This window comes from Diadema antillarum, unplaced genomic scaffold (genome assembly GCF_040938485.1).
Source record: "Diadema antillarum isolate AM-2024a unplaced genomic scaffold, OU_Dant_1.0 seq00000180_RagTag, whole genome shotgun sequence".
Taxonomy (NCBI): domain Eukaryota; kingdom Metazoa; phylum Echinodermata; class Echinoidea; order Diadematoida; family Diadematidae; genus Diadema; species Diadema antillarum.
Window position 1 is genome coordinate 203,287 of NW_027271247.1, and position 25,571 is coordinate 228,857.

At 37.6% G+C, this 25,571-nt stretch overlaps 1 protein-coding gene across 1 annotated transcript in view; it reads right to left on the minus strand.

Moving 5' to 3' along the window:
• Positions 1 to 560: 560 nt before the first annotated feature.
• LOC139728458 (transmembrane protein 164-like) overlaps positions 561 to 25,571 on the minus strand; it is a 32,792-nt gene continuing 7,781 nt past the window's right edge. The window contains exons 2-6 of the mRNA XM_071639397.1: positions 18,908 to 19,940; positions 14,832 to 14,948; positions 8,011 to 8,092; positions 5,432 to 5,532; positions 561 to 3,199 (exon numbers count right to left, since the gene is read on the minus strand). Coding sequence (XP_071495498.1) covers positions 2,999 to 3,199; positions 5,432 to 5,532; positions 8,011 to 8,092; positions 14,832 to 14,948; positions 18,908 to 19,273 — 867 coding nt within the window. The 5' untranslated portion in view covers positions 19,274 to 19,940 and the 3' untranslated portion in view covers positions 561 to 2,998. The remainder of the gene's footprint in view (positions 3,200 to 5,431; positions 5,533 to 8,010; positions 8,093 to 14,831; positions 14,949 to 18,907; positions 19,941 to 25,571) is intronic.

Genomic DNA, 25,571 nt, shown 5'->3' on the forward strand with positions numbered 1-25,571 from the left:
TTTGAATATGCATTATGCATGTGTACATGTATATTATGTATACATGTACATACATGTGTGCATGTGTTGTGTCTTTATCACACTATGTTATTTTTAGGTGATGTACCCTGTGAGGTGAAATCTTTTACAGCTTTTCTGTCATTTTTTCCTCTATACCAGGGTGCTACGTAACTTTTTTTTTTCCTTACCACTTTTTTCCCTAACAGTCGAGCAAGCAGATTTTGGAATTGTTGCAGAACATTTGCCAGAACATGAATTTTACTCAACCGAAATGAAAGCATACAAACTTAAGAAAATGACAGAAAAAATAACTTGTTAGTCCAGGGCTTGATAAAAAAACTATCATCTAAATAAACAGCACACATGGAGTCATATGCTTAAAAACATTTGGGTAACAAACTCGCATTGATCAAGCGTTGGTGTTACACTGCACTGGGGCTTCTTCACGGAAGTATTGGAAAGTTGCTGAAATGAAATTAAAGCATGTTGCATCACTACACGGGTATCATTTTTGGGCTTCAGCATGGTTGCCTTTGTGAGTTTGAAGGGGGGAAAGTGAAAAAAGGTGGCTTCAAAACTTTTTTGCTTTGGGCGAGCATTTTTTTTCCTCATTGTTCCAAAACACTTGCCCGACTTTGATTTTCACTTTCCCCAAGCAATAGGGCAAGCGCTTATGTAGCACCTTGTCTATACAAGGAACCAGTATATCTCCTCAATATGAGAAAGTAATGAACAGACATACAGCTAGTCCTGAGATATGTCTCCTACAATGATCCCAAATGGGAATAACACACAACAGTGCAGAGACACTATACATCTCTATCTCATGTAACACAAAGTTACTTCAACTGTAATTTCATCTAAAAAAAAAAAAAAATACAAAAATTATAAAAAGAGAAATTACTCGCACAGCACATATAATAATTCTTCCCCCCTTATAATCTAGAAAATTCCAGGAAACATTCAGCAAAAGAAAATAATTGCATTTCCCTCATTCTACACGACATGAAAGATGATATCATCAGCTAATATCATGTCAAGTAAGGTTTGGCCAAAAAACTACCAGATAATCAGACTTTCAACTCTGATCTATCTGACCACATACTTTGTGAACACAAAAAGTTCAATCCTTTTTAATAGTCTCATGCACATAAAATCTGCCTTGCTTCATTAAAACAAACCTTGTCTCCAATAGATGCTTGCAGTCTCATGCAAACTTTGCTGATCCACATCACAAGAAAATAGATACATATCATCTCATATTCAAATTTTCCTCTGTGTTATCTTTTACTTCTACAATCATCCTATTCTCTTTCCTTCCTCTCTAGCGAATCTATGTGAGGCATAAAATGTAATGTGTCTTTGGTTCTTTTCTCGAGCAAAGCTATGTTCTCAAAACTTTCTGGCAAGAGAAAACCACAAAAAAGTCACACAATTTGAAATAAGATTAGGAGCAAAGGAGTAGGCCTGCTCACTTTGCTGTCACTGCTATTCATTCATCTTCATCATTTCTCTTCAGAATGAACATAGAGTCTTTAAAGTCGAAATAAATGTATTGGGTGTTAGACATTGCGAAAGAAAAGAGAGAAGACTTTCATACATGGAAAACAGTCATTATGCCTTTGTCATTCTCATCTTTGTTTTTCATGTTTTTGTGCACACAGTCTAGTCACTGATCGTGTCATCAATGAGGTATATTTCATTTTCCACCAGTTAAATGATAGCTGGAGGATATAAAGACTTTTTCTTTTCATCTTTTTAAATGTAGTCTTTATCCTTGTTTTTCCCCTTCTCTAACTATGTATACAATGCAGTAAATCACTGTTAAAACTCTCACTCTCTGATAATACTACACTGACCCTAATCCTGGCATCTCAAGGATATTTTTAGTACCAGGCAAAACAAGCTTTCATACTTCAAATTCTTTGTGAGGTGCCCTTAAAGGCCAATAATTAGTGTAGTATGAGCTTAGAGAACTGTAGTTACTGGTTGTTGTAAGTTTGTGCTCAGCTATGTAAACAGGGTATATCGATATACTGTTATATTTTGTTGTTCTATATTTTGCCTTTGGTTGTTTTTCTTTCCTCAGTCATTGGTCTACATTACCAAAGTGTTATAGTTTAAAAAATCATAAATCATGAAGTCGTAAATTCTGAATCAGTTTTTGAAATGAATCGCTGTCATAAATCAAGCACACTCATATTGTCGTAAAGATACAAAACTATTCTTTATGATCACATGAATTCTGATTAGCATTTCATAAACATTAATCAACATCAATCTTTTCTTCACCTTTCATCATTTTTTTACCCATCAGCAAAAATTAGAATCTTTTAGAATGAGATTTGTAAGTGATGCTAATTCCTACTGCTCTGTTTATAGCTCCCAAAATCTAGTACCAGCTAAGGAACACTATCACAGATCTCTCAATCAGCTATTTTCCTCACCAATGAAAATCATTCCTCTCGGTATTGCTTCGTTATTCCTCGGCTTTGGAAAGTTGGTGAAGATGTGCAGTCAGCAAAATGTTACTAGCAAATGTATCAAACTTTACAAATGTAAACTCCATCCATTGATATGCCTTCACTGTGAAAAGAATATACCATATGAAACATAAATTCCTACTTTGTAGAGAGGATATATATCCCAAAAAGTGAGGTGTTTTAATTACTACATGGTGAATAGCAAAGGATGCCAACAATGTACAAGGTTGTTAGAATCCACTCCTTGTTGCTTTTTCAAATGTAAACCATAAGAACCCCTGTCAGCCTAAAACTCTCCATCACTACTAAACGATGAGAATCTTGTTCAATGCACCCTGCTTGGAATCCTCTAGGGTCATCAAATGTTCGGTGACCCAGTCATTATATCATAATATACAGTGTTCCCTTGTTCAGTATCACATCATTTTGTACCCAGTATTGTGCAGACAGCCAGCTATACCTGCCCTGTTGACTGTTCAGCCTTTGAAGTCTTCGTCTTCCTAATCTTCCCTCCTTTACTTGTCCTTCTTGACGACCTCACCGTTCCAGCTTTCTGAGTCGGTGTGAATCAGCGACTTGACGATGTACGTGTAGACCTTTACATGGAGCGGAAAGAGGGCGTGCTGGTGGAAGAAGGCGCAGACGCGGTAGAAGGGGCCGTGGAACGGGTCGCTGACTGCCGGGCACACCATGTTGTTCAGGTTAGTCTGTGTCAACTGTTATGGAGTGTGCAAACGAAGGAAGACATAAAAGAACTCTATGAATCTTCTGGACTTGATAGCATATTTCAAAGACTGCTGAGCTTCTGATCCAGCATGCATTTTGCAGCTGTTTGCTTAAAACTTTGTGTTGGCATTTTATTGAGTACACTTAGCAAGTAGGAGCATTATCTGATGGCTTTGACAGTGAATTGTATTTTTGGCTATCATATGGTTAGATTTTCTTCTCTATGTATCTTTTAAAACTTGACTATGACAATTGCTTACAAACATTCTCTGGCATCCTCTGGAAGAAGACAAACTGTGATAAAAGCTACCAATAACATTGATGAATCGCAGCTTTCAGTGTGGTGAGGTATGATCACATTTCTCAGAGGCAACATTGAGATGAAAAATGACTTTCTCTCTGGTTTCCACATAGAATAACTTTATTGCTACTTTACATTCTCACTTCAGTGCCGATTGTGCATTAGCATAACATGGCCTGTATCAAGCAAATTTCTGCTATGAAATATAATATAAAAATGATACTCTGAAAAAACTAGAAATGTCGCTATGGCGACTGGTATGCCTCCGCCATAATGCATGATTCTCCTAATAGGTCTATAGTACATGTGGACAATGTGTGATGACAGTTTCACATAATTGGCAAAATATTGAAATGACATGTTTGTCACAAACGGAAGGACAGAAGGATGGAAGGACGGAAGGACGGATGGACGGAAGGACGGACGGACGGACGGACGGACGGAAGGACGGGCGGACCGATGGACAACCCGAAAACATAATGCCTCCACCACCACTACGTGGCGGAGGCATAAAAAAATACTACAACTGGCACTTTTGCACACGCTTGCCATGTTTTGCTTTTATTCTTTTGGTTCATATCTTATTTACATGATTCCATAACCACTGCAAATTACCAGTTTGATATTTCAGTTTACACATTGATTTAATGTATGACTTGTTCACTTGTGTTTCTTTTTGACATGTATGTTTTCCATAAAGTCCTCAAATGGGGGCCAGCACTGAAATGAGAGGTCAGCCGTAAAATCATAAGGTCATTACCTGGACTGCCTCTTCCACTTGGAGACAAGTGTAAGCAGAGATAAGTACTCAACACAGAGAACACGTGTGATGTCATTTTCAGAGTAAAACATACTCCATTGTTGATAAGGACAGTGATAAAATAGAATGCACAAACTGCCTCAAATCGAGCTCCAAGACCGAAGGTCAGATTGAAGCAAGCAATTACAATCATAGTTATTGATCCTCAACACTAGTGTTATCTCCAAACCACAGCATAGTAGTGCAGGAATTGCACAATGAAAATAAAATTGACTGCCCTTGGTTCAAGTCAAATGTCCGAAGCTGCAGCCATGAATGCTTTGTCTTGCAAATGATAACACCAACACCGCAACTGCATCAAAATTATGAGGTAAACCTGCTAACACCAACCGCTTTCAAGTTCAGGATCAGTACTGGTGCTAATGTTGAGATTGCACTAATACCAACACTAGCACTAAACTTGAAACACCCAATGTATGAAGGGATGGGATGTATTAAGGGTGTTTACAATCTTGGGATTATGAATAGGAAGTGACCCCGTAGAATGATAGGAGTAACAGCTGGATGGTCATACGTCGTTTTAAGTGTTGTAACAGTGGACATTGAAATTAGAAACACACCTTCCACATGATTGCCACTGACCTTTGATATAAAATCTACCCAAAGGGTTGAATGCAAACACTTCTACACAACATGCTGGAGTCTACTGGTTAATTATTGCAGTCCATAATGACAATGGCATCATGGCTGCTTCCAAGACAGGAAACCATTAAGCCATCTAGAGTAAATATGGAGGTAATGTGGGCATTTAATGATGTTTCAGTTCAAGCAAACCTCAGCCACTTGATACGGGTATAGTATAATGGTCCTAGAAATTGGTTTGATGGGTGACAGCAACTACCAGCAATGTTACGAAGCTTGCTTGGGTCTCCTCTAAAATAACATTTGCCAGGTTTGTGTGTGTGTGTGTGTGTGTGTGTGTGTGTGTGTGTGTGTGCACTTAATGCTCTCATACAACGAAAGGAAAAGTATGATTAATGTATCTGGATGTGAAAAGGCAAGCTATTGATTAAGATGACTCGACATGTTATAGCCAAGAGCACTGGCACATTTAATACAGTAGTTATGGGGTGGGGGGGGGGGGGGGGGGGGCACACTCACAACTCCAATGATCTGTAGGACGACGACGTGGTAGAGGAAGAGAAAGCCTAGGGTGAAAGTGCACCAGGAGAAGTCCCACATTCCCTCCGTCTTGTACACACCTGTAATTAGGATTGAGAAGGATAATAAGCCATCTGTGAATGGATTTATTTATAAAACAATCCATCTTTGAATGCAAAGAGGTCCATCATTACCTGGTGCTATCAATCACGCACTTGACATCTGGAATTGATGTTTTCCCAATATCAGGGCTGCCAACATTTGCACATGAAACTCGAGGAGGTTCCAAAGGGCACTCTGGCAGATACATACTGTCTTTCATGCCCCTAAGTAGATAAACTATTAGATTTCAAAACCAGGGAGGTTTTATATCCTTATGTTAAAGGAATGTTCAAAGAGAGTTTAAAATTTCTAGAGAACCTCCAGGAGAATCGAGGATATTTGGCAGTTCTGTCTGATCATGCACTGATGGACACATGATTTTATTTATCAGAATCTTTAACTTTAATATTCATTTATTCATTCCTTTATTCAAGATGATAGTCTGCTTGGTATGTTTTCAAGTGAAATCTTGAAATATACAATGGAGCACTGCTTCATTGTTGCATTTGCTTCACATACAGAAATTAGTACAATGATTTTCATTGCCACAGCAATGACTAAACTATCCAAACCTGAGGTTGTTGCCTCTATACAGAATAAGGAAAAGTAGAAATTACGCGGTGCGTAAAATATGTCCCCGCCGGAAGTAGCATTTAGTATCAAAATGTACTATATAGGTCAAAAGATCAAGGTCAAAGGTCAAAGAAGTCAAAGGTCAACATTCTGTGTAGAAGTTTTGAAGCCCTCACCTAGTGCCATCACATAAAGCAAACGGAATCGAAATCCGGTTAGAAATGGCGAAGGAGTAGCATTTTGTGGCCAATGTACAATATAGGTAAAAAATCAAGGTCAAAGGTCAAAGAAGTCAAAGGTCAAAATTCTGTGTAAAAGTTTTGAAGCCCTCACCTAGTGCCATCACATAAAGCAAACGGAATCGAAATCGGGTTAGAAATGGCGAAGGAGTAGCATTTTGTAGCAAAATGTACAATACAGGTCAAAAAATCAAGGTCAAAGGTCAAAGAAGTCAAAGGTCAAAATTCTGTGTAGAAGTGTTGAAGCCCTCACCTAGTGCCATCACATAAAGCAAATGGAATCGAAATCGGGTTAGAAATGGCGAAGGAGTAGCATTTTGTAGCAAAATGTACAATATAGGTCAAAAAATCAAGGTCAAAGGTCAAAGAAGTCAAAGGTCAAAATTCTGTGTAGAAGTTTTGAAGCCGTCACCTAGTGCCATCACATAAAGCAAACGGAATCGAAATCGGGTTAGAAATGGCGAAGGAGTAGCATTTTGTAGCAAAATGTACAATACAGGTCAAAAATCAAGGTCAAAAGGTCAAAGAAGTCAAAGGTCAAAATTCTGTGTAGAAGTTTTGAAGCCCTCACCTAGTGCCATCACATAAAGCAAACGGAATTGAAATCGGGTTAGAAATGGCGAAGGAGTAGCATTTTGTAGCAAAATGTACAATATAGGTCAAAGGTCAAGGTCAAAGGTCACAACTGAAATTCTGTGTACAAGTTTCAAAGCTCCCATGTAGTGCTATCATATAAAGCAAAGAGAATCAAAATTGGCTCATAAATGACAGAGAAGTAGCAAATTGAAGATTTTGATCACACACGGACGCACACACGGACGGACGGACACACGGACGGACACACGGACACACACACGTACGGAGCCCGTTTCATAGTCCCCTGCTCGAACTCGTTCCGCGGGGACAATAAATTACTATAATGAGATAGATTGGACAGGGCATTTGTTCAATATATCTGTTAGTTAATAAGAATACATTTTGTGTTCAAAATAAAAAATAACTTTACTTTTGTGATGACATATCTTTTCCAGTATTCCAGTATGTACATTGTAAATGCCACATAATAGCAAGGGTTATTTTCATGAAATTGCAAGACCACTGATATCCACAAAATTACTAACATGTAAAATGTTGCCTCTGGCAGCACAAATGAAACGTATCATCTCCAAGATTGCATTTTGTAAGCTTCGCTTCCTCAAAGGGAGAAACATGCATTTCTTATTCCATCACTGTACATACATCCCTTTATATCGCAAAATGAACCACTTGCAATACTAGATACTATCTCACAAGTCCAAATATAATGTATGCCAAATATTATGCCTACAACCATTGTATGAAATATGGCATGCACAGCATTATTTATGATAAGGAGACAGAAAATTACATTTCTACATGCTTTTTGAGAGGGAAATGAGAGGAATTACAAGACATGTTTGTTATGCAAGTACAAATACCTTTGAAAAGAAATCAGACAGCATTTAGTGAAGCTGTGGATTAAGATTTCCAAGAATGTTTTTCAAAGAAATGTAAGCAAATACAAAACATAATGCAATGTAAGTTGATATTTGATGTCACCAGCGCAAATTCCAATGAAAAGAAATCATACAGCATTTAGGGATGCACTATGGATTAAGATTTCAAGCAATTGCAAGCTCTACTGACCTCCAAGGCTCATGAGGTATGGCGGAATGACGATGTAAATGAGAAGGTGTTGAATCCAATATAATTCTGGCTCGAATGGTAGCTGTTGGAGAGAAAAAGACAGGGAAACTTTGTCAGAACTTGAACCCCCTTTGATTTATAAATCATTTCTGGCACTAACACTGTTCACTCACATTTTTCCAACTCGCCAGGACTGATATTTGGGCAAGAGCCCCATACTTTGGACAGACAAATGCCTACGATAGTCATATTACTTGCCCAAGTGTGAGTTTTGTACCATAAAGGTATAAATTTTCAAGGTACATTAATATTTGTGTATTTTGCGCCACAATACTTACTTCTGGCTAGTGCAAATTCTCAAACCCGCAAAAATATCTTCAAAATTTTCTCTGCACATTTTGAATGAAATGACAATTTGGTAGTTTAATGCAAATTCAAGAACCCACAAATAAGTTTTTGAGCCACTCAGTGGGAAAAATTAATCACGCAAAAATATTGTTGTTTACAGTAGTTGTCCCAGACAAGCAGACTTTGTGAGTTTGTAGCATACTGCAACATCTGCAATCTGAAAATCTTGTGGTAGCAACAATATTGTCATCATCATCATCATCATGATTAATACCTCCACCAAGGAAGGAAGTTATGTTTTCATCAGTGTTGGTTTGTTTGTTTGTTTGTTTGTTTGTTTGTTTGTCTGTGCACAAAATAACTGAAAAGTTGAGAACAGATTCGGATGAAACTTACAGGAAAGGTTGAAAATAACACATGGAACAGATGTTTAATTTTTTTTTTCAGAGATCCTATAATTTGTACGGATTTTATGAAGGATTTTCATTAATTGTCAGGTAGGGTCAATGAACTTGGGAGTTCAAGCTGTGCATTTTTTGAGGTTTGCATACACGTACTAAAGTGCGAGCTCTAGTTTCTGCTAAGGTGAGGCAAGCCGCACAGCTGGAAGACGATGACATAACAAAAGGCTTCTGCATTGGGAAATCGGGCAATTTTCAGCATGGATACCAGTCGTATGGGTGGAAAACACTGATCTCTATGGAAGAACAAGATCAGTGGTGGAAATGAGCTGCTTGGCAGAGGTCTGCGCTCTCAGAGTGCTTCTCTAGTTATCACTATTACTGTTCTTATTGCAATATACACGTAACATAGTCGTACAGGCATGTATTACATAATTGCATGGCAGCTCCTGGGTAGAAAACTATCAACTGTGTCAGCATGTGAGCCTTTCGGGTGTTGCCATGGCAACTAGCATTATCAGAGCAAGTTCATACAATGTAGTTGCATCTCTCTTTATGAGGTCGCATCTATAGGTCATGAAATGTTAAACGCATGTTATTTCTTGTATCAGTGCAAACCAGTCAGCCAACCAAAGTAAAGACCCATACAACAAAACCAAAGGATTTAAAGTTCATCCAATGCCATGCTCTCAAAGACCAGATAGAACACAATGAATGATCCTTGAGAGAGTGTACATGTACATGGTGTCTTCTTTTACCTCTGCAGAAAACTGTTTTTTTTTTTTTGTGGTGACAATTCCGTCTGCCCACGACAACTAGACAATATACAAAATGAACACAAAATGCAATTTTACTGCTGCATTCCCCCAATCCATGTACAAGTATACAGGCTGTACTGTGTTTAGGCTTCAATCCCCTTTAAGCTTCACATGATATATAACAATTAATGCTTCCAATTCTGTGTTCAAAGCAGACACTTCTGAGAGATTTATTGCTGACATTACATGCCTATACCGGGTGTCCCAAAAAAAGCGGAACGGTGGATTTTCAGTACCTTGCGGTCTAAAAGTTATATATCTTTTGACATCATTAGAAAGAGCATCTTCAGCAGAAGACTATGATACCAAAATCATCAAATTTGGTTCATTACTTTTTATTCTACGCCAATTTCTGAAAATGCAGTCATTGCCAAATTTTGCCGGATTTTTGCGACTTATGACATAATAATTTGAGTGCGACACGCGATCCATACGGTGAATATTGTGTAAGCTCGGTGATCCATGTCAACAAAAGATACAGCTTTCACATTAGGCACGGGCCAGGAAAAAACCGTGGGTGTGTCTGTCTGTGTGTGTGTGTGCGCGCTCCCAATATGAAAGCGTTATCTTTTGTTGACATGGATCAATGAGCTTACACAATTCACCGTATGGAACGCGCGTCGCGCCCAAATTATTATCTCATAAGTCGCAAAAAATTGAAAATGACTGCATTTACAGAAATTGGCGTAGAATAAAAAGTACTGAACCAAATTTAATGATTTTGGTATCATGGTCTTCTGCGGAAGATGCTCTTTCTAATAATGTCAAAAAATATATCACTTTTAGAACGCAAGGTACTGAAAATCCACCGTTCCGCTTTTTTTGGGACACCCGGCATAGTTCTGTTCCTTACCCATGATTAATGAGGCTATTGTCACCATTTGTTGTAGGAATCGATACTTCATCACGATATGAGAGCGATATGTCAGATGATATTTCACTGTGTAGATATAGTGAATGCATTCATTATCCATGGCACATGGGATCTTCTTTCATATCCAATTAATCTCATCGCTAATGAAGGGCCATTGTTCATGTTAGCAACCCATGTTACAGCTGTATGTAGGTTTTGAACATTTTCTCCTTTGCACAAGACAGGATGGCCTTTTCATGGATCACGGAAGTGTGTTAATTTATGTTTTATATGGTACATGTGTCTGCAATATCACACACATAACACGAACACCCAATTTGTATGCAAATGAGCTTTGATAGGCTTGACAAAAGACATCTGCTGTGACACGCATAGTTGTGCTTCAAATATTCAGTATTCTTCCAAATGCCTGCAAATCAAGTACCATTAAAGGGGACCTCACGATGATTTTCAGACTTTTACATTTGAACAAAATAAATTGGTTAAACTGAGTACAGAGTTTCAGAATTTATAGTGATTGGGATAAGGAATGAGAATGTTTTCAAAATTTGTAACAAATTTCAATGAACAAGGATGATGACATGGCAGCCTCGCCATAAGAATGCATGAGTTGCGGCTCAAGGAAGCAGAACAAAATACAGTACATGTACATGTAAGGTACACTGTACATGTGTATGTACCTTCAGAATATAGATTCTTCACAGGTGAACTTGTTATGCAGGCGGTACTGTAACGGAATTACACTACCTACAATTCTGAAATCTGTAAGGCTCTAAAGTCATCAACACTGTTTAGTGTAATTTGTTTTAGATTTTCAGTTTATTGGTTTCTCTGCTCTTTGAAAGGACAACAACAAATTCCACAAATCTATACATGTACATGGAGCTGTCGATTTATGTACTACAATGTACATGATGTGAAATTATGAAAATCGTCTGGAATACCCCTTTAAAAAGTATTTAGCCATGTGTCTACTGCTCATCAAAGGAATGTATATGATAGAGTACCCATGGATTTAATCAAAAATTGTCACTGATCGATCCTTACAACAATGTACAAAGCAAAGTACAATGTATGGACATTGTAAATTACATTGTATATGCACCAGTGTACAAACGTACATACAAGTACAAATAATGTGATGGGAATATCAGAGAGTACACTTGTACCATAAAGATGGATACACATGTGTACTAAAATTGCCTTAAATTATTAATGCAAGCATTTCCCAGTCTTTTAGAAATGGAGACTTACACCATTGTATCTTACTGGAAGATACCGGTACGCATAAACATGCTTTTAGAGCAACAGCATGGGGATCATTCTTTTTATTGTTCTTGCAAATTTTCCTCTTTTATTTATTTAATTTTTTTTTTTGGCGGGGCATTGGTTGGGCATACAATATTTGAGCACATACACTGTACATATACAACTGTACCACATTGTAAATAAAAAAAAAGCACTTCACAAGCACCAAGTGTTTTCAATGCATCATAGTACATGTATAAACATTAATAGTAGTCTGTTGAAATTGAAACAAGGAAAAGTCGAAATTACGCGGTGCGTATATACAATTGTATGTCCCCGCCGGAAGTAGCATTTTGTAGCAAAATGTCAATATAGGTAAAAAATCAAGGTCAAAGGTCAAAGAAGTCAAAGGTCAAAATTCTGTGTAGCAGTTTTGAAGCCCTCACCTAGAGCCATCACATAAAGCAAACGGAATCGAAATCGGGTTAGAAATGGCGAAGGAGTAGCATTTTGTAGCAAAATGTACAATATAGGTCAAAAATCAAGGTTAAAGGTCAAAGAAGTCAAAGGTCAAAATTCTGTGTACAAGTTTTGATGCCCTCACCTAGTGCCATCACATAAAGCAAACGGAATCGAAATCGGATTAGAAATGGCGAAGGAGTAGCATGTTGTAGCAAAATGTACAATATAGGTCAAAGGTCAAGGTCAAAGGTCACAACTGAAATTCTGTGAAGAAGTTTCAAAGCTCCCATGTAGTGCTATCATATAAAGCAAACAGAACCAAAATTGGCTCATAAATGACAGAGAAGTAGCAAATTGAACATTTTGATCACACACGGATGCACACACACACATACACACACACACACAGACACACACACGTACGGAGCCCGTTTCATAGTCCCCTGCTCGAACTCGCTCGGCGGGGACAATTAAGCAAGGCCTATGAGGGACACGTCACACTCAGCCTATAAAATACACATCACAGACTTCTCAGATGCCATGCTACCATTAAACCATCCCTCTCCACTATCAGCCAGGAGTGCAACATAATAAATGGAATTTCAATCATTTCATTATCACAACACTTCAAAAGTCTCTTCATAAGTCTTATCTCTATGATACCTGATGTATGTTGAAAAAAACCCAAAAGATTCATATTAATTCATGGCTACCATGAAAAAGGTTGATCTGGAAGGTTACCATAATGTCTTTTTATAGTAAAGCATCAAATATTTTTCACTGTTTGTGAACTGTGTCACGTGGGAATGAAACAGAATTTTTAATTTGACTATCAATGAAGAGCCGCTTCAACTGAAAAAAATAAATAAATAAATACAGTAATTGTAAATAAAAAATGACATGGCCTGCAGCATTTGAACTGAATACAATGTACTATCTTATGCACAGGCTAGTAGACCCCTATATTCTTACCATTCTTGTGACTGGGGAAGAGTCTAGGCAAAAACACCTAGTTTAGACTCCAGTTGACAAGCAGAATTCTATTCTCCCCATTGATGCCCTATTGATTAGCATTCTATTTTTGACTTGTCATACTTTCACTAAGTGTAGCACACACAACAGGTAATGCTCATTACACACACACAAACAACAAGCATCTCCTTGTTTGTACACAGTGTATATCCAATACCTCACAAGTTGCCGGTATGTCTATTATCATCACATGTATTATTCAAAGCTAAGCATCAGCTGAAGATATTATACATGTAGCATACTGTAAACACAGAAATTTTCGCAGTACATTTATTTTTGCGTGATTGGCGCTACTTTGGGCCAGCGCAAATTCTGAATCCCACAAAAATTTATTCACAATATTATCTGTTCCTTTTGTAGAGGATGAAAATTGTGCAGTGCAAATTCAAGAAAATGCAAATTATATGTTTTTGAGCTACCCAGTGCAAAAACTTAATTGCACAAAAATATTGACGTCTACCCTTTTCAAAACTTCCATAGGAATTTTGATGTAAAGAAACGCTAGATGTGCTTTTGCAGGTCACATATGGATGTTGTAAACATCAATATTACTATTCAATTTATTACTATTATTAGCAGCAGACAGATTACATTCTTTACAATTTGCAATATGAGAAGAGCCATTCTTCTTAAAATTGCAGTACAGCCTTCCTGGCCTATTGACAAGACACAGAGAATGTGTGACTGAAAAGACTGATACCACTATCTCAGTGAATTGAGGAAGTAAACTCATGGAAAACATATATTTTTCAGTATTAAAGGGTGTGTGTCATTTGCTTACAAGTTCTGCTTAGACGATACTACTGACAAAAATAACACTGGACAGCATGTTAGTCCCATTCACAATGTAGACTGACTGGCTTAGGCAGGCTGTTTAATGCAGCACTGCTATAAAACCAGAAACATTCGCAGCATGAAACTTCAGCAAATTGTCACTAGTGTTCTATGTATTGTGGGGGAAAAAAAAAAAGCCTTTTGTATACATTTTAATGGGAATCTTGGTACCTCGCAAAATTTTCATGCACACTACAGAAAAATTTCTGATTTTACAGTAAGCTACACACTGTAATGAATGAAGTCATAGAAACCACACACTGCGATTTTGTGCTGTTTATCTTTGTGTGTGAGTGTGTGTGTGACATTTACTAGTCATGTTTGGTGTGTGTGCTTTTTTAAAGGGAAAGGAAAACATTAATCTTTCATTTGTGTTCCTTGTCATTCATATATCTACCTGCTAGTATTGTTTCAAAAACATATTGTTTAAAGGAATAGATTACATGACCAATTCTAAACAATAGGCCTACAATCTAGGAGATTCCTAATTCTTGTTCCTCTCTCAAGTTGGTGAACTTACAAATATTCAATTTCCTTTTAATTTTGAGCAAATTTAATCAATCAAAATCAATTCTTAGTAATCTTGCTCCAATATTCATAACATTATACCATATGCAGTAAAATTCAAAGGTTGCATGTACAATTAGAGATTGTAGTTTCAGCAAGCAAAATTCTCAAAGGGTTTGATCCAAGGATTACAGAGAGTAATCTAAATGAGGCTAATTGTTTCTAATGAGAAAACAACGATAATCTGTACAGCAGTCACCAGCCACAGCTGAGCAAAGATCTGTGATGGGCACTTACCACTCTTGTGTTGAGTACAGGCAAGACTATGGCAAGCAGAGGGCAGCTGAGAGCAGAAATCTGCATTCTGAAGATGACTGTGACAAGCTTGCTGGGCGGCGCTGCTAGGAGGTAGATCTGGAAAGAGTTTTTGCCAACAAAGAAAGCTTCCATTTTCAATTTCATTTGATTAAAAAAAAAAGGAGTCGAACAATACGGCAATAATTGCCAACATCCATGAAATGTTTTATGGGAGAAGGGTGAAAACAGCAAACGGCACAATGCATCATATTGCTTGCAGACTCATGGTCCTGTTAAAAAGGACAATGGTAACTAGTAAAAGACATCAATGTTGCTCAAAGCACAGCTGTTATACGGACAGCAGTCTACATACCTCACTGAAATTTATATCACGGAATTTTGTTCAACCCTGATTCATACACTGTAGTAATGCCATGCACATACACTTGTACAACAACCAATCTACAGGACATGTTATCATGACCGCTCCAGTGTAGCCTACAGACCTATTTGGTTTTAAGACACTGTAGCTTTTGTCAGGCATAACTGATGGGGAGCTTTCAAAATAAAGATGATGATAATTCACTTGGTTATGCATTGTGTCAGGTGCATCACTATGTTAGTGCATACATGTACATGTAAATTGTCTAACTGTTAGGCATACTGAAGCCCCCCAGTTATGGCTGAAATATGAAGCATAAATTTTGATTTTGATTTTGATTTTGATTGCTTTTTTCCAACCCGGCTCGTTAGGGAAGCTCAACAGGGAAAGCCTGACACTTTGTTTTCTTGTGTTTTGTCTGTTTATTTTGTTTCTCTGTTATCACTTGTATTGTTTTGCAAATGCCGAATAAATAATAATAATAAAGGAAAGCACCCAAACCAAGCAGTTCAATACAATTTCCGAAATGCCAACTTCTTTCATATTGTTGTCATTATAGTGGGCACCTCCCCCTGCTCCTCCTCACCCCCCCCCCCCCCAAAAAAAAAAAAACACACACACAAAAAAAAACTGTCTACAGCAAATAACAAAACTCCCTTGTTTGGAATATCACTGATACCATGACCTTCGATCACTGGGATTAAAGGTACAGTGTACTGGTATCAAGGTATTAACAGGTACTGGTATGCTCAATGGATGCTATCAAGGCATTAACAGGTACCGGTATGCTCAATGGATGCTTTTGCAAAGTACACAAGTGAATAAATCTGTGTATCCAGATTTCCTCAGTACTTATTAACTCTAGAAATCTAATGGAGGGGAGCTACTAAAAAATGGCAATGTGGTACTGTGCATGCTAACCTCTGAAATGTGACTTGTTCACAAGTGTAGTACCTACAAGGAATACAATAGGTTTGGGTTCAGTCTATTTCCCCCTTTTTTTCACCTGTGACAAGGACTTCCTTTTCAACTCCAGGAAGTCATAAAAGTTCTATAATTGCAACTTGTACTGAGCCAAGAAGAAATAAAGGGCATCTCTTTGTAATGCTACACAAGACCATCACAGAGACCAGTTTTATCAAGACTCTTTGCCACATAACAATTTTCACTTAAAGAACAAGCAATGTGACAAGAGGCTGCATTTTGAAATGGACTTGCCAATGACTCTGTTTACAATCGATGGGGAAGTATTTGCCACCAGAACAACAGACAGATTGTTAATATTATGAAGGGTAATTGCATAATATTGTGTAACCGCTAGTACAATGTGGTATTCTGTTCAACAGTCCAGCAGAATGAGTGCACTTGGTGAATTACATTTTTTTTTTTTTTTTTTTTGGGGGGGGGGGGGGATTTACCTCTTTGAGAGTACATTGTATGCTGTATAGAAATAATGTACATGTACAGCATGTGTAAAGATGTGTGTTTGTTAAGGAAATGATGAAATTACTGTGCTCCCAAACCAGTTTAGTAACTAATAGTATAGTGCCTGCATAAATACTTTAACAGACACTTTTGATCAAAATGGTATATATTGACTTCATTTTAGTTGTCTGTTTTACATACACGTAGGATGGAGAATAAATATGAGACTGCCTTGTGCCCAGTGAATAACAACACAACATTTTATAGTGGTTGAGAAGTGGTCATTTAAAAGTGTATACAGTGTATGGGGAGGCCAGTAACTACTCTATAACCTCAGTCTATTGTCTTCTAAATATGACCGAAGTTGTTTGCACTTGGATAAAAATAGCGGTTACTTCATGGTAACAGTGAATGTGTACAGAATGCAGCCCCAGGAAATTCCATTAACTACAGGAAACTGAGTTGCAATGCAAAGGCCTCAGCCTATATTGACAATCCTTAGCTGAATCTACCAGAATGACTTCCAAAACATACAGTTTCGTATATCATTTCCACCTGAGTTACTTGCACTTCTAGAACTAAATGAAATATTTAACAGTAAAAGAAATCACAAAACAAAAATATAAAGTACTGTTTCACAGGAGTATTGGACAAATGACTGATAAACAGAAGTTTCATAAAAATTGGACTTGTTAGAATGTCAAGGACATGGTCATGTTTTGATACATGAAACACATAATCTTCATTAAATTCCCTGTTTTTAAGGAGGTAACAATGAACACCAAAATTATACCTTTCAGATGAGGTCATTGGTAGAGTTGACAAAACATAGCAATTGTGACTTTTATGGGTTATAGAGCTGAAGTTGCTGTAAATCATCCCTCAACAACATGACTTCTAGAATATTTTGCAAACAATCTAACTGGAGGATTGAAAACTGGGCCCCGTTTTATCAAAAGATAAAATCGATTATAAATTTCCTCAACACACAGGCTGCCATAGACTTATAATAGAAATCAACTATACGTTGTATAATCAGTAAATAACTCTTCATAAAACAGGGCCCTGGTGACATATAACTGCCTCATAATACTGTGAAAGTTGAAATTTTTGCGGTGTTGAAATTTTTGTGCATTTCACGCAACCAGAGACTAGTGCGAAAATAAAAGCACGCAAATATTTTTACACAGCGTGCCATAATGTTCCAGTAGTTGATGTCTTGATTCCATGGAATTAAAAACATGCGAAACTCATCTTACCTGGCCGAGCAGGAAAAATTAGTCACGTGAAAATATCCACTAAATTACAATACATGTACCTGTATGCCTGGAGAAGTGGTTACAGCTGACATCACTGCATGAGTGAAAACATTTCATTTCATAAACTTTCTAATATTTCATGAGTGATTTGTAATGAAACTGCTCTGTTTGATTGAATCACCAACCTCCACTTGAACATTTATCAAATTTTCACCTAAATCCCAATGGACCGTCACCTACAAGTGTATGGACATTATTACTGTACAACTACGACAAAACATGTTAACTGGATGATAATATTCTTCAGGGGTACAGTATTAGGACACAAAAATCCAATTCAATAGCTGTCAAAACCTGGAGGTGACATTACGATGTACAGAATTCATGGTCCATGTCTGTAGAACACTGTAGTATGGTAGAAAAGAAGTTAACAAAAATAATAATAAATTAAAATAAAACCATGTCTGCAATACACTGTAGTATGATAGAAAAGAAGTACAAAAAATGATAATGAAAACCAGTCAAAGAGTTACAAGTACAACTGTACTTTGCAAAGAAAACATCATTTAAGCTAATCAAGTTCCTCCAGATGACATATTTGTCATTTGGTGCTGTATATCAGTTTTCACAATTTAATGTTAGTGTTTCCTCATGGTCTGAAAAACAAAAACAAAAAAACCTTGAGCCCTTTGTTGCTCAAAAATGCTTTTCAGTTTTAAAATTCTGAATTGCTATTTAAGCTTTCATATGACTCCTATCAAAATTGGCATCACAATAGAGGATATAACAGTTCCAGATACTCCCTCAATTTTTAATTTTGCAGATTTCTGTGTGCTACTGCAAAGATTCAATCAACTTTTAAAACCAGTTTTGTGTAATCTTTCTCCATTGTTAATTGAGCAGTAAAATTCAGAGGTGCCAATTCAATAATGAAGAGATGATAAGTTCTACAGCAAAGTCCCCCCTGGACTTGATACGGGGACAGTTACAATCGTACCTATTATGCTCACCTGTACAATTGTCAGCATGTGACATGGGTTCAACAGAAAAATCACAGTTTTATTGGCAAGCTTGAATCCCACTTCAATTCCAAATGTCAGGCACAGGACCACCAGCAAAAAGCGCTTGCCGAAACATTCTGCCTGGCTCTTGCTCTCCGCGGTGTAGTCCGGTACCTCCTTGAGCCATCGCCATGACAACCAGACCTCAAGGGAGCACAGCAGGACAAAGATGGAGCTCTCCACCACGCGCTGCCTGCGGGTGAGGAAGTCAACGCAATCTTGGCCACCATTTCCAGCGATAGTTGGGTCCACGCCCCCGTAGAGCCAGTCAAGAGATGTCAGGCTCCACATGACTACCGACTCAGTTGAGTTCATTTGTGTTCAGTTCGGTGAGGGACGGTTCAAAATGCTCCTCTCCTTTCAACATCACACTTCGATGCTCTTTTTGTGTAGATTGTATGCGACAATTATCGTCAGGGTAGAAATGTCGTGCTCAAGGAAGAGATGACAGGTTTACAGCAGATCAAAGAGATGTAATGTCAACTGCTGTGTTTAAAACTCTGTGCCAATGTGAATCCATAACTTATAGTACGTATACATTTTCAATGTTCAAACATTTTCAAACATTGTTGTAACGGAGGCAAGGATAGTGAAAACTTATCCAAGAATATCCAAATATTCAGTTCAGAGCTGAATGCATTGCTGTCCAAACTGCCTCTGTGTTCAACCATTAAACTGTCAACAGTGTCTGATCCTTGAAAGCAGTTGCTCATTTAAAATACCAGCATATTGATGTAAAATGTCATCTTGAAATGTACCAGTCTTGAATTTCTTACAGATCACACGTTGATACAATGTTCAAACAGGGGCTTGCATGCTACCAGATAGACTGTGGAATTGCTCAGTCGCCATCAGGTGACACTCTGTCAGCATGCCATGTGCGGAGATGCTTCTGTGTGTGTACGGAGCATGACACATCGGTTTTCTTGCAGTTCCAAGATGACCTGCAGAGAAGGAGTCCATCTAAAGCTCACTTCCAGTCCTGTCAATCAAAGAGAAAAAGCAATCGGTATGACTATATATTCTACCATTAAAGAGGGATGTACTTTATTGGAAGAAGAAGAATCAATACATCATACAGCTTACAGGGGAGGTACAGTTTGGGCCGAGATGGGGTTTGAAATTTGATAATTTTTTTGAGATAATGACAAACTTTTTATAAAATATGAAAGAACATACAATTTCATATGATTATGACAAGATCAATGTTCCCCATTCAGATGACCTGCCCAGTTTCCAATGTCTATGATATAATAAATGACCTATTGCTTGGATATCCTTTAACTTGCTCTTTGTTCAAGAGGAGTTTCGATGCACTTTATAACCTAGACAAGTTTTGCCTGCGAATGTTATAAGACCAGCCAAGTCAAACTACAATAATTCCGCTGTAAAAGTGGATATTTTTGCGATGTGGAAATTTTCACATTTCACTCAATTGATCAGAAGGTTGTAGCGCAAAAATAAAAGCACACAAATATCATTGTATGCCATATATGTTCCGCAAATAATGTCCTGATTCTGCAGAATTAAAAACACATGAAATTTAGCTTACCCAGGTGAACGTGAAAAACTACTTGTGAACTCGAAAACATCCACTGTATTTGGCCAAGTATTTGGCGAAATATCTTTGCATTGAAAGCATTCAAAGCTCTGGCACCCTTTAATAAAATGTACCCATTCTGCTGACATGATGAACTTCTCAGCAGAGGGCCTCTGGCTTTGCGGTCATTCTGCACCTGGTCTCAATAAATCCACTAACATGCTTTCTGTGTGCAAATTCTCCCTTCAAATCCAACAAACACCATGGCGGACAACAAACTCAAGGAGCTTCAAACACAGCTCCTTGGGCAGACATGGCTGCTACATAGCACATGTGGTGGTGAGTCATCTGAACATGGCATCTTGTAGGAACTGCAAAGCTTTTACAGTATGACAGTTTTACCATCAAATGTGTGTTCAAAATGTTGTGTGCGTAGGATGCCACTAAGTAATATTTGTAATTGCTAGATTTTCTTCATGAGTTTGCTTGTGTCAAGGACAGATTTTTTTTTTTTTAAGTTCATCAATGGACTGTATCATCTTAAAAAAAAAACAATAAAAACCCACCTCAAAATCTTTAAACAAAATGCAGTAAACTATTTCTTTTTAACAAAGTAATATGAAGAAGTCATAGAAAAGCCATCCCCTCAACCCTTAACAGCAACAAAATAAACTAGAAATGTCACTACAGCGACTGGTTATACCCCTGCCAAACAACATTTCATAAGCTTTGGTCAAAACAACATTGATAAGCTTTGGTCAAAAAACTGAGGAAGTAGTTAAATCCGCAAGATCTTTCCTTGATCTTCTGCCATTAATATGCCGTTACCATGGCAACGTACTTTCGGGTACTGTCGAAAAATGCGTCTTCCACATCTACAACCAAAGGCACACATCTGTACCAAGTTTCATGGAAATTGGGCAAAAACTGAGGAAGTAGTTTGCAACACAAAATTTTCCATCATTTTGGCTCATACATGTAATATGTGAGCTGTTACCATGGCAACATACTTTTTGTCACTGTCAAGAAATGTGTCATGCTGACCTATATCCTAAGACAAACATTCAATATGAATTCCATGAGAATTGGAAGAACACTGATGAAGCAGTTTTGCCATGAAGCATTTTGCCCTATATTTTACCAATAACATGCCGTTACCATGGCAACGCACTTTTTGCCACTGCGGAAATATGTGTCTTGCACATTAACATATTCAGATGAACATCTGTACCTAATTTCATAAAAATTGATCAAAAACTGTGGGAGGAGTTCGCGACGCAAGATTTGTATTCATTTTTGCCCATAATATGCCGTTACCATGGCAACGTACTTTTGGGTACTGTCAAAAAATACGTCTGGCACATCTACAACCCAAGGCACACATCTGTGCCAAGTTTTATGGGAATCGGTTGAAAACTGAGGAAGTAGTTCGCGACGCAAGATTTGTACCCATTTTTGCCCATAATATGCCGTTACCATGGCAACGTACTTTTGGGTACTGTCAAAAACTACGTCTTGCACATCTACAACCCAAGGCACACATCTGTGCCAAGTTTTATGGGAATCGGTTGAAAACTGAGGAAGTAGTTCGCGACGCAAGATTTGCAACGGACCGACCGCCCGACCGCCCGCCCGACCGCCCGACCGCCCGACCGCCCGACCGACCGCCCGTCCGCTGATTTCTATATACCCCCTTCAAACTTCGTTTGGCGGGGGTATAAACATACTGTAAAACGAGGAATTTTCGCGTGCATTGTAATTTCGCAAATTTCGAGAGCGCCAAAATTTGCGAAATTACAATGCACGCGAAAGTTTTTGTCTACACTACATGCATTGAACACCAGTGGCAATTCGCGAAAATTTCATGCCACGAAAAGGGCTGTCGGCTCCAATTCGCGAAAATGTCATGCCGTGAATATATCATGTTTTACAGTAATGCCTCCGGCGACACTTCGTGGCGGAGGCATAAAAAGGTAATGAAGATTGCATGTAAGAGAGATGTAGAGTCATTTCCTATTTCTACTCTGGTTGTAAACTCATTAGTAGTTGTTTTTATAACACTAGTTGTTGTTGTTTGACTTTTTCTTTAAAAGGAACAAATTCCAAGGAAGAAAACTCCATCTTATAGATGATCTTACACATACAACTGTAGTCATTTTATGCATCTACATATAAACTCACAGGCACAAATTCTAGAACCACTTTCTTCTGAAACTGTTTGACACCGAAATAAAGGAGAGTCTTCCATTCCAACACTAAAATTGGACAATCAGATTGTTTGACTTTTTCAAAAATTTTGATGGACAAAAATCAACTGGAGCTTTTACAAAGAAAATAACAGAGTTAGGCTACTTCTTGGTGATACAAGTGTACATCTAGGTATCAGTTTTGGGTCATGAGTGATGCAAAATTAATAATATCTTTAATTTGGTCCCAGGGAAGTACATTAGTATCCTCTGACATATACTTTTGTGACCATTTCTTTATCCTGTTTTTTTTCTTTGTCCTTTTTTTGTTTTCTTTTTTTGTGTGTAATGATGAGTGTCTGCACTGGCCATATCGACATACAAACTTTGCACAGTTGCCAACCTGAATGTGTGTGCACGTTCAAGTGTATGACCCTGTAATAGCACATCTACATTGTCGTGCATGTGCACTCGTTTGTGAACATGCTTACATTTTTGTATGAAGTAGCCATTTGCATATCATGTCAAATCCCCTATGTACATGTACTTACAAATTATGTACATTGTACAGGGCAAGTCCAAGATACCGCGCGCGTTACGTATGGGACATTCAGAGACTTTTATGACCTGAAAAATAGTGTTAATGGCCTTTGATCAAATTGAACTTTTTCATGGTGATTGATATCTAGAAGAAGTATAATCATGTAAAAAATGGAGAAAAATGACCTTCACAATTATATTCTAGAAGAGAAAATATGTGCCTGTTACGTATGGGACCAGAAAAATTTTGTTTTTTTTGAACATTTTTTTCAACCTCAAAACTCTCTGAAAGTATTTTATTCTACAACTTGTAACTCACTGTGATGAAAGCCACAACACTCGAGATTATGAGAGGTAAGTTTCATGTCATGAGGCAAAAAGCTCTAATTACAGGTTCTAATTAAAGACAGACATGACGTGTTACGTATGGGACAGTTACGTATGGGACACTTTGTCCCCCATTCGTTTAGTGTGGGGAAAACCATGTTTATGGGTATTTTGCATAATTATTGAAGTAAAATCAGTTGAAACTACTCAAATACTGATCCAGATTGTCAAGGAAACGATATTCCCCAAATATTTACCATCATAATCATCTTGTAAAATGTTGAAAACTGAATCTGCATTTCTACAAAAACTATACCATCCTTTTAATGCTGATTTTCATTGTGTATTTTGCCAACACGTATTGTTTCAAGTGTCTATAACTCAAAAGTGGCTGCAAAGTTGGGATGCTTTCTTCAGGATGATTGACCATTTGTGTACTGAGAGACCCTCCCAGCTAGCTACTGTACATGCATTCACATGCAATACATTTGTATATGTATGTATTTCAGAGGATGTCCCATATGTAACGCATTTGTCCCATACGAAACATTATTTATTTTTCCCTAATAAAGAATATTTCTTTTACTATTTTTTCTTCTTTCTATGGTATTTAACTGTAAACTCTAAACAATAAATTAGAACTTTCCAAAAGGGCATTCAAATAACCTTAAAAATTTCAGAGAAAACCTAAAAAGATGACCTCAATTTGTTACGTATGGATGATGGGACATCTCATGATAGGACACCAGCTAATTTGCATAATCATTTGCATAATCCCTAAAATTTTTATACCAAGTTAAACTACTTGATGAACTTCTTCTGACCACATATTAATCAAATATCATTTGCTTTCCTTTGAATAAATATGAATTTTTATAAATGTCCCATACATAACGCTGTATTTCACATTCATGCAAATGAAGCCCATGAAAATTTGCATAGATTTACATAATATCCTTTTTTTCCTCCATGGAAATCAAAACTTCAACTCATAAGCTTCAAAATGATACCAAACATGTCAATATTGAGCAAAGATGAAATTTTCCCTTCTGAGGGGACCTTACAACTGTATCTTGGACTTGCCCTACACTGTTTGCGGGTATACTTGGCCACATCATGTGTGTGTACTCCATAAAGAGTGTGATTACAAAGTGAAGGTGCAAACATCAATCAGCTTGCATTCTATGCAAGAGTATTGATACTTGCAGAGACTCCAACTCTCCCGTTTTCGACGGGAGATCTCCCGCCGAAAGCCCATTTTTGCACAATCTCCCGTTCTCCCGTTTGAGATTTGATTTCTCCCGCCCTGGCTCTGTGTCTCCCGGTGGAAAGCATTTCTTACTTATTTCTATCGTATGTTGAAAAAATAAGCCTTAGATAGCACCAGAGAACATCTAGAATCCTAGGAACTTCGCGCTTCGCACACATCAACTTGGAGTCTCCCGTTTGCTAGGGGTTTCGGGCGGGAGAATCTCCAGATCAGAAGGTGCTTGGGGTTGGAGTCTCTGTACTTGTTTGTGTAGAATTACCCTTTTGCGATTATCTAGGTTATGCCATGCAATGCAGAGGATGTGTTATATTTGTTCGTGTCGGTGTATGGAAAATACCCTATTCAATAATGTGATTTTAAAATTGTATCTATAATACAAACATGTAATGCATGTGCCGAGTATAATACATTGTATCAATAGGGGGTACATAGGCTGTGTGTAGGCCTACACATGTACGTATTTAAACATATTTACAATGTATGTCCTGGTATTTTTAATAATGGGAGGGGGAAAAGTGCCAAGTGTGTGCAAGTTTGTACATGTACAGCGGACCCTTGTAATATTTGATCTGCATCAATATTGTAATATTTATTATATGAATCAACTATTTAAATATGCCCATCCCTTTATGCCTATATCTGTATTTTGTGAATTGAGTTGTAAAATCTATGGTAATCATGCTATCAATATGTATCATGTATGTGATTTTATAATGTTATCTATTTTGTAAGCAAATTGAATGTGATATT